The sequence below is a fragment of the Solanum tuberosum genome, unplaced genomic scaffold, assembly GCF_000226075.1.
Source record: "Solanum tuberosum cultivar DM 1-3 516 R44 unplaced genomic scaffold, SolTub_3.0 scf00284, whole genome shotgun sequence".
Taxonomy (NCBI): domain Eukaryota; kingdom Viridiplantae; phylum Streptophyta; class Magnoliopsida; order Solanales; family Solanaceae; genus Solanum; species Solanum tuberosum.
The window spans coordinates 630981-642027 of record NW_006239212.1 but is presented as its reverse complement, the minus strand read 5'-3'; the positions used below and the strand labels follow the sequence as shown (position 1 = coordinate 642027).

Sequence of the window (11047 nt, the reverse complement as noted above, 5' to 3'; positions counted from 1 at the left end):
AAATATTATATATTAATCTTAATACCTTAGTAGTTACTATCTTTGTCCTTTAGCCTTCAATTCACACTTCACAATGGCTTTGAGTTCACAATTTCACATTATAAAAAACGTTAAAATCTAAAGTAAGAACCATATTCCTCTTAATTTCTCTTTGTGTTACGCTTGTATAGTTCTTTTCATCTTTGTTATTATTGTTTCTATTTTATGAGCATTATTGTAAAGTTACAGTATTATGTTTTCGCATCAAATTTATTAGAAAAGTCATATATATTTGTTTTATAAATATTTTCTTATTGGTTAAACCGAAAATCGAACCGTTAAGGACTAAAACCGATAAAAAATATATTATGGTTTGGTTATTGGTTTAACATATTTAAAAACCAAAAACTGATAAACCGAACCGATAATACATAAAACTGAATTAACCGATGCATACCCCTATTCATGAGAGTAACCTAATAGTCTTAAAAGTTGAGTATTTATGTAAAATTTAAAATAAATTTTACGATAATACAATATTTATGATGCAATTATATTTCATCAATGAGTTCATTTTTATTTGAATTGTTCGTTAATATGTATTATATATAATATGTATTGCAATTTATGTTATTTAGAAATTTAGAATAAAATATAATTTTATATTAATGAAAAATTTGAAAAAAAAAATTGTATTACGTAAAATTATAGAGTGATTATTTGCAAAAAGAAGAAATGATTTATATTATGAATAAGAAATAAGAATGAAATATAAATAATAATATAATATTGAGGAGAGAGAAAAAGATTCCTTTTTAGAGAGTAAAATAGAAAATTGGGTTGGAGTTGATTGTCTGAAAAAATAGAAAAAATAGAGAACTCTATATTTGGAGAGTAAAATAGAGGATTGGGTTGGAGATGCCCTAAGTATATTTTAAGGAAAAGAGGTAAAGTTGGGTGATATTGTGGTCCTAAAACAAACATAAGTGATATTCCAAGGTAATTTCCCAAACATGGGTGACTATCCAGGGAAATTACTCAAATAAGAGCTAAGAATAGTTGCTTACTACATTTTAGAGATTATATATATCGAGGGAAGCTATTCAAAAAACATTAATAACTTGAATTGGCTTGGAGACTCTATGTTTCAAAAGTTAATTTTATTTAAAGCGATAAATGACAAAATCAAGAAATTAATTAGAAAAAGATAACTCAACTAAAAATATAATTGTAATAAATCATTGAACTTACTCCCAAAATAACTAAACATTAGTGAAGGACAAGTTGGCTGAATATCACCCGCATTAACCTTTACTTAATTTCCTAAAATAACTTAACAACTTAACATTCAAAGTGAAGTTGACTACATATAACCCTCATTAACCTTTACTTAATTTCCTAACATATCATTCTTATCGAAATTCAGTGAAGGTGAAGTCAGTGGCGGAGCCAATTTTTTTATTGTTCGAACCTAAAACTTCTTCATTAAAATGGACATCCATTACCATTATGTCACATGTATAGCTTTTGTCAAGGGTGTCCAATTTTAAATATATATCCTTTAAATGTAGAATTTGACATATATATACCATATAATTTTCCAACGAGGGTGTCCACTATAACTCCACCCTGGGTGAAGTTGGATAGACCCCATTGCATTAATTTCTTTTTGAAATTTAAATTAGAAAAACTTCATGATCCAAATTAAATAAATTATCCAAATTCGACTTGTTATCTACTCAATCTTAAACCATCATCAAGCTAAATCATTAATTTATAATTCAACGCTAATTCATAGCCTTCCAATTTAGCTTTTATTTTCTTATAATATTTACGTAGTTTAATTTTTGTCCAAATTTTCGTTTGAATACGCATAGAATGAACGATACAAATTCCAAAAGTTCCAAAGGTATATTATACATAGATTATTAAGAAAAAAAAAAAAAAAAGGTTCCCACCAAATTCGATCCTTAAAGAGCTTTTTTGGTGTGAAAAACTGTTGTGACAACCATTGAATCGCCACATAACCTATTTATGGTGACTAGGTCGCCACCATTTCTTGTCTTTTTCCCTTTTTTCCTTTAGAAAGAGGAGAGTGATATAAAGCCCCCAATTCGCCTTTAAATTTGTCGTCGTCGTCGTCACCATCAACTCTTGTGACACAAAATCAGATTTCGAGGGTTCCTTCCAATTCTCTGGGCATACTTTAAGCGTGAAGAAGTGTATAAGGTAGATTTTCATTCATCTTGTTTTGTCTCATAGGTGGTTTTTTTCATCTATTATGTAAAATTTTATTTCGAATTGGGCTTGTTGAGCAAAAAATTCCTGTGAGTTATGAGATTTTAGTGCCAAGATTTGCTGAAGTGTTGGTTGCTTCCGAAACCCTAACCCTCATTTGTCCCCATTTGCTCAAATGAAAATCAATAAATTTCAATCGCTACTGATTCTTGCATGTTTTTTTTTTCAAGCACCCTTTTCGTTGTCACGATTCCAGAATATTGCTTAGAATTGTTTAAACCTTAAACATGAGGGAAGGGGCAGTTGCAATTACTACTTACTATTGTTTGAGCAAAATGTTCTTCTTTGAATATTTACTAAATAGGAATTATTATGTATGTTTGATATCAGTACTTTTAGCTAAACTCTCTCACCCCCACACTTTGTTACATTTCTAGTTAAAAAGAAAAAAGTGATCTTTTAGCTAAACACTGGAAATATTTTAAACTGATGAAGTAAAAAAAGCAAAAAGGAAGTTTTGGGACTTTCTAATTGATTGAAGGACCTTCAGTCAAATTGGGATGAGTTCTATTTGCTGTTTGTTCCCGAGTGACCCACAATAAGGAGAAGAATGCTACTCTATGATCAGTAGGCACAACTCAGGGGTCAAATAACTGCAATTCAGACAATTATGTCATGGATAATCTCAATGGTCTTCTATTACCAATTAAAATTTACTTGTTGCCTTATGAATAATGTTGAAACATAATTTTGATTTCTAAAAATCGTCTTCATCTCAAGTGTTTTATGTCCCACCTGACTGGCTACCTTCTGCTCTTTTGACTTTTGAGTAAGGCATCATGTTTAAGCTGGTAATGAACTTGAATCTGAAGCACCACTCTTGAACAATTACTTTTTTCACAAGGACTAATTAATTTGTACTAGCCATATTTTTCAAGTTCACGTCACTTACCACAACCTTGCCGCTGTGCTTGATAACCTTAGTGATCTCTCCAATCTTATCTTTGTCTGGATGTAACTTTTACTGTATCTCCCGCATTCACATGCATTTTGTATCACACAGAAGTCTGTTTGGCTTACACTTTGTCCACACCATTGCTTAAGAAGCAGAAGAAAAGAAAATAAGGAGTAATTTCCTTTGTCATGGAATATGGTATTCCAACTACGAGGATACTATGTTTTCCCTGATGTAGTAGTTTCCTATTTAGTCCGCAGATAACCAGAAGATAACATTTGCTGGCAGTTGTTCCGGAACTGCTATTGAGTTAGTCTATGCACCTTTTGGTAAGTCTTCTCTCCGAGTCATAGAAGTTCATCACCTGACAGCACTAAAAAAACCAGAAATGGCTCAAAGAAACCAACCTTGGTTACGAAGCAACCTGGCCTTTGTTCAGTTGCAAATGATAAAAAATAGTCTTGTTGTAGATGGACTGTGCGTGATAAGATAAAGTCATATAAAGGAGGATAATAACAGAAAACTAGTAAACAATTGCAATAAGGGGAGTTAACCTAATAACAGCAAGTCCATATTCTAAATAAGATTTTCAGAAATTGATATTATGTCATTTTGTGTACTCTTTTGAATAACGTGTCTCAATCGACTGTCTCCTTTACAAAGCCATTGGAAATTTTGTTAATGGTCCGCCAAATATTTGACACATGAGCCTGAGTGAAATATCTTGCTCAGTCTCTCCAAAATGTTGATGGACCTGTGTTAGGTCCTCTGAAAATGCATCAATATTGGAGGGATCCGACACACACCTGTCGGCATTTTTGAAGAGTCTAAGCAACATATCAGTGAACCGTTTTCCTCGTCTCTTGGAAGGACTTTGGCCTAAGTGCATACACTTATCTGTTCTCAATTGCCAGAAATATATTGGGCCTATGAATTTTCTGATGGACTCAACTTGTTTGTCAATGTATTTAACCTTACTGTTCCTGCTGTCTGATAATTGGGTTCTTACTTCTTAGTATAGGGCACATCAAACTTCCTTTGGATCCACATCTCATTATTTTACTTTTTATGCTTTCAATACTATATACTCCCTCTGTTTGCTTTTACTCGTCACGTTTGGACTTGACACATTCATTAAGAAAACAACAATTGACATGACTATTTTACCACACTACCCTTATTAATTGATGTTTAGTATCAGGTCTTGAAAAATAATTTGGTGAATAAGTAATTAATGCTAAGGGTAAAACATGGAAAAATATAAATGTCTTTTCTTGATATGTTAAAAGTGGCATGACAACTAAAAGTGAAAATCTATTTTTGGAATAGTGGACAAGTAAAAGTGTATAGAGGGAGTAAAATTTTTGAATCTTTATATACTTTTTATGTGATGTTGTAGAAATGGCAAGATTTGCACGAGGTAGAGGTAGAGGTCGGCGAGGTGGAAGGGGCCGTGGGCGTGGTAATGTTGAAGGAGTACGTGATAATTTTGCAGTGGTGTCATCCGTAAATATTAATCCATCACATAGACCTACACTTGATCAAGCATCTCAGCCACAAGCACAACCAGCAGGGATTCCTGAAGCAATTCAGTGTACTTCTCCAGGCTTTCGGACCCCTGGAACAAGTCAAAGACAATTGTCGGGGTCACAATTATCAAGGAATATGGAAGGAAGTGTACATCCCTCTTCAGAGAATTTAAATAACGATGAAGGTTAGTTTTCTTGCATTTCAATACTTCTAAGTGGTCTGTTTCCCTCTTCTCTGTTGTACTATTATGCAATTTTTACTTGTATTGTTCATTTAGTTTTTTCAACCACATTTTAGTATTCTGTTGCTCGTTCAATGTCCTTCGCCAATTTCGTAGAGTCTATTATGTACTACATTGTTGTACAATTATGTTTTGATAAGATGATGCTGTCATGAGAATCTTCATGGATATATAACATACTAATTTTTATTTGACAACTGACAAATCCACTAGCTCACGGTTCGAAACTCGGTGAGTAGTGGGTCTGACCCTTCTCCATATAAATATTGTAATGTACAAAGACTATTACCCTCTAACCCAGTGTCGTAGCCAGAAATTTCATGAAGGGTGTCCAAACTTCGGATAGTAAATTTTTTAAAAGAAGTAGTTCTGAGGGATTCGATCTTGCTTGCATACTTCTGCACCCAATTGAGGTACTGCTCACTTCATGTCAAAGTTGTGCATTTTTAAATATCTTACAGATTTTAAGCAGCCCACAATAAAAAAAAAGCAAAATATGGACGCAAGGAATCGAAACATGGGCACCGCCGTGTAAGTTCCGTGCATACCCTTTCCACTGCGCGCTATGGGTCTCCATTGGTTCCGAGGGTGTTCAAAATACTATATATACCAATATAAGTATAATTTGACCCATATATAGTGTAATTTTCCGACGAAGTGTGTCCAACTGGACACCTGACACCACTGTAGCTCCGCTCCTGCTCTAACCTCATTTACTTATGCACTGCCTATGTAAGTGTCCCATAGACTTCAGATCTAGCTTCTGATGTGTGAGTTTTCTTCATCATCCATCATCTTGCATAGCCTTTGTAATTGGCATGGCTGACTTTTGCTCCATTATAAGACAACACTTGAATATCTATAATGATAATGCAATACCCACATATATAGATGCAATGAAATCTGGGTAGGATGGGTGAGGCTTTGACCAGATAAACATTGGGATTCTGCCAAACTACTACATCCAATATTTATTTTTCAGAGATATTGACTATGCTGCTGGGAAAAATCATGGACCTAGCTACCAAAGTTTGTGCGCAATAGTACTGGATGTTACAAAAAGATAGATTTGTTAGTTATCAGTTGGGTAGTAACAGAAGCCTAGCTATTTAAACAACTGAAGGACCTCCTCAAAATTATTGCAAAAGTTAAGGTCTCTTAATCATTGCTAAATAGCCATCAAGTAAGATTTGTTCCTATGAGAAATACAAGAGAAAATTTCTATTGAATTGTGTATCTACATTATGATACGGAGCCCTATCTATAGACACTACATTGCAATCCTTATTTAAGTAGGATTCTATTTACTAATCCTATTCTTATTCTAACACTCCCCCTCAAGCTGATGCATACAAGTCACATGTACCGAGCTTGTTACCGATGTAACTAATATGAGGACCGGTGAGAGACTTGGTGAAGATATCTCCAAGCTGATCACTCGGACAGCTGCTTAGGTCACTGGAAAACTGCACAGTGACAGCTGTTTTCGCTGGAATGATGCACAATGATACTTTTCTTAATATAAGAGGAAAATATTATTGAATTGTGTATCTACATTATTAGACTAAGCCCTATTTATAGACACTACATTACAATCTTTATTCAAGTAGGATTCTATATACCATTCCTATTCCTATTCCTATTTTAACAGTTCCTTCTCAGGTTGTTCATCTATATCTTTAAACTTAGCATTCATATAGTGACAAAGAAGTGAGCAATATCTTCTCTGAAATTTGTGCTTCTTGATGCTGTTATCTACTCTTGTGGTGTGCTGGCATAACACTTAATTTCTTGTAATAATCAAGTTTCTTCTTGGTATAGCATGTCAACAGGATGAGCTATACATCGTATCTATAGCAGGGACAATTATGAAAAGAGGAACTATATATTTGAGTCATCATTTTGTTGAAATTGTTGATACTCTGTTAAACTAAAGGATATCTGGATATATCACTATACCTTACATGAGAACCACCATATCTTGAAAATATAGCTTCTGATCCTCCTATAATTCTTTCCAGCCATATCTCTGTTGGATTGCTCTGGAACTGTTCTGAAAGGTGTTGCTAATATGTTTTTCCCTTTTTTTTAAATTTTTTTACGGCTGGTTTCCATTTCTCTTTTGTATTCTATATAGTATCTTTTGCTGTAAAGTTTTCTAATTGTCCTATATTTCTCGCTTCACAGTTTCTTGCAGCAAATCTAAGAAAGGTAGGGGAAAATATAGATCCATAAACGTGGAAATGAAGACCAAATATGGTAGCAAAATCACAGTTCATATTCCGGATGACATTGATAGAGCTGTAGGTCCGGGGGCTAGAGATATTGTCAATTATTGTGGCTTGACCATGAGGAGCACTATCTCATTTAGAGATGGTGATTGGGCTACAATTTTTGCAAAAGATGGAGAAACAATGTGGCTGAAAGTGAAGGTAATAGTGTAATACATTGTTGTCAATATTTGACATTTAGATGTCTTGCATTATTTATGTTGCTAGGATAACATTTATAACTTTCTCTGTGTTAGTTTATTTATAAAATCATCTTACCTTCTTAAAAAAATAAATAAATTACTCCCACCATTTCAATTTATGTGATGGTATTTGACTGGACATGAAGTTTAAGAATGAAAGATTTTTATTTGAAACTTGTTGTTTAAAGCAAGCCATAAGTATTTTGTGTCTCTAAATCATCTCATCAAGGGTAGAATGAGAAGTTTAAAGTTAAATTATTACTAATATGGAAAATTAATTTTTTGGGACTAATAAAAAAGGAAATAATGTCACATGAATTTGGACAGGGGGAGTATAACCTTACATACATGTTTTCAGGAGAAATTTGAAGTAGGTGGTGGTAGGGGAGAGAATGTGTTGCAAGGTTTTGTGGCCAGCACTATGAAAAGGCTTTTTAGAACGTGGAAGACTCGGTTGCATGCTGAATACTTGCGTTATAATACTGATGAGGAGAGACTGTCCCATCCACCAAAAGATGTTGTGCCTGAGGATTGGGAATTTCTGATACAATATTTTGGAAGCCAGACGTTCAAGGTAACTTGATAAGAGGATGTTTGATAAATTATCATTTGAATATCGGTGTCTTAATCTGTTTGACTTTATTGCAGGCTAAAAGCGAGAGAAATAAAATAAACAGGAAAAAGCAAACAACAAAGCATTTATGTGGTTCAAAGTCTTTTGCAGAAGTAGAGGAATCCACGGTGAAAATGCATTTATTCCAACCATCATATACTTTCGTTATTTATTTATGTCATTTTATGTGCTCACATTTGTTTTTCTCATATGAAATATATATTGTAGAGAGATCCTCTTACCGGAGAAAAGGCACCACCACATCGTATCTGGGAGCTCCAACATACGCGTAAGAATGATAAAGGAGAACTGTTGTGGTCAGATCAACAATCTCAACAAATTCACGTAATTTTCCATAATCACTAGTTTTTTCTTAAATATATTTATTTGGAAAAGGATAAAAAAATGCCCTTAAACTATGCAAAGTTGAACAAAAATGTCCTCATTTAATAGTTTGGTCCAAAAATGCTTTTATTGTTACTTTTGTGTCAAAAAAACCCTTTTCCTAATATACATATTGTTTCTTTTCTTTTAAATGCCATTTTGGAAAATGACCTTTTGACCGAAAGCAATAATAGGGACATTTTTGGATCAACGTATTGACGTTAGAGGCATTCTTGGACTAACCTATCAGTGGATGACATTTTTGTTCAATTTTGCATAATTTAAGGACATTCTTGACCTTTTTTCAATTTTTTTTTTTTGGTAACAACTGTGAAATATTATTACCAGCACTCATCAACATAACTACAAAATAAAGAACACCCAACTCCTGGACCACCTTCAGACTGGTGCCAGGAAATCAAGCCTCAAGCTAAGGCAAAAAATAGCTAACAATTCAGTCTATACATGAATCTCTACAACTATGTGCTCTCTTTGATGCACTAAACAACTTTAATCTAATTTTCATGTCTGTCTTAATCTATGTTACCACTTCAGCCGGTTGTATATAGATTCCTCTAAATTGTTTCCAATCCTAGCTTTCCAAGTATTGTAGTACACGCCCTCCCCATATTGCTACCAGTATCTGCTTCTTGAACCCATTGCGCCTCTTTCTTTTTATTGTTAGTAATACCCGTCTCATCTCCCCTGCAATCAGCGTAATCCCTGTCCATGTTTCTAGTCCTTTTTCCACATCCTTTATCCATTCACACTGCCAGAACAAGTGTTTGTTTGTTTCCTGAGCCAGCTTGTCACATAAACAACAATACATATTATCTATAGGTACATTCAGTCTTTGCATTCTCTCCTTTGTAAGGAGTCTGTCCTGCACAGCTAGCCAAACAATAAACCTTTTTACATATTTATTATTCTATATATGTTAGTATAAATGGTTTTGCATAACTGCAGGGCCAGATCCAGGAACTTGTGGTTCAACAGCAATATGAACAAAACGAGAATCCAATGACTGGAGATAAGATTTTAGCTACTGTACTTGGCGAGAGAACAGGCTATGTCCGTGGAAAAGGTTATGGAAAGACGCCTCTTAAAAAGAGCCGCATGCAACATGAGTACTTGGGATCTAGCCTATCTTCTGCAATAGAAGGTGTGCGCCAAGAGATGCAAGCTGACATGGATCGTAAGTTTCAAGAGGAACGTGAAAAAATGCGAGCTGAAATGGACAAAATGTTTCAAGCACAGATGGAAGAGGAGCGCCGACAAATGCGAGTAGAAATAGACAAAAGGATCCAAGATCAGATGGTGGCTAATTTAATGGTTGGAATGCAACAGGTATTCTTCCTTTTCTGCTGTGCTGCTTGATCTCTTTAATTTTGTGGGATTGAGACATTGAGTCTTATCACTGCGATTTATTGACCTCCAACCCCTTTTTTAATTCACAATCTTCACTTCATGACATTGCTGTGTGCACATAAGTAACTGTTACATACTTATTAAATAGCGAACTGATGGTGTGAAGACAATATAGCATCTGCATCCAATTGGTGACTTACTCATGCTATGCTGCCTTTTTTTTTGAGAAGGTAACAGTCTTGTATTATATTCCAAAAAATCAAACCTGCCACAACTTGTTACAGGTTTACTAATTACAAATAAAAGGAGAGTATCAGGAAGATCTTCAATCCTAAATAAACAAAAATTACAAGGTGCCTAAAGCATTCATTACTGATTCTAGATCTTCCATATACTCCTGTTTACACCAAAAATGAAATAAAACCAAGCAATTCATCTTCATCTTCTGGATGCTGTTACTTTTGTTCTGGAAGCATCTGAGGTTCCTCTCTTTCCACACAGACCACCAGATACAGGTGGGGATGATCTTCCATCTTTCTTTATGACCAGAAATGTAGGCAAAGCTACTCCATATCTTCAGGGCCTGGACAATATTTCTTGGCATCACCCAAGATAGGTCCTTCGAATTGATGAAAATGCTCCACAAAATATTAGTGATCCTACAGTGAAGAAAGAGGTGATTGACTGTTTCAGCCTCTTCTCCACACAGGAAACACCTAGGACTCAGTTGGATACCCCTTTTCATGAGGTTCTCCTGAGTCAAAACAGCCTGCTTTGCTAGTAGCCAAGTGAAGCAGGACACTTTAGGAGGTATTTTAACTTTCCAGATAAGTTTCCATGGCCAGCCAGTAACTTGATGGATGAAAGAGTTGAGCTTTTTGTAAGCTTCCTTCACACTAAAATTTCCATTGCTATGCTGCCTTAAAAAAACAGATAAGAGACTTGTATTTATGTCAATCTATGGACTGCCATCTCTACCTTCACAAAGGTAGGGGTAAGGTTGTGTACACACTGCCCTCTCTAGACCTTGTAGGATTACATTGGACATGTTGTTGTGGACTGCCATCTGTCATGAAAAAAATCCAATTGTTTTTTCAAAAGTATGGGTTATAAGGTATGGTTAGTAACAGAATACACACATCCATGACTCATGGTTTGGGAACACCATTCTTGGTCTTTGCCCATGTTGCCATTATGTGAAATATAATTACTAATGGGAACTCTTGGTTTGGAAACACCATTAATCTTGGTGTATCCCAGGTTGCC

The 11047-nt window shown here is 34.7% G+C and overlaps 1 protein-coding gene across 1 annotated transcript in view; it reads left to right on the top strand.

Moving 5' to 3' along the window:
- Positions 1-1975: 1975 nt before the first annotated feature.
- LOC102597679 (uncharacterized) overlaps positions 1976-11047 on the top strand; it is a 13201-nt gene continuing 4129 nt past the window's right edge. The window contains exons 1-7 of the mRNA XM_006359096.2: positions 1976-2208; positions 4572-4886; positions 7131-7375; positions 7775-7990; positions 8065-8157; positions 8258-8374; positions 9380-9760. Of these exons, the coding sequence (XP_006359158.1) occupies positions 4574-4886; positions 7131-7375; positions 7775-7990; positions 8065-8157; positions 8258-8374; positions 9380-9760 (1365 nt within the window). The 5' untranslated portion in view covers positions 1976-2208; positions 4572-4573. The remainder of the gene's footprint in view (positions 2209-4571; positions 4887-7130; positions 7376-7774; positions 7991-8064; positions 8158-8257; positions 8375-9379; positions 9761-11047) is intronic.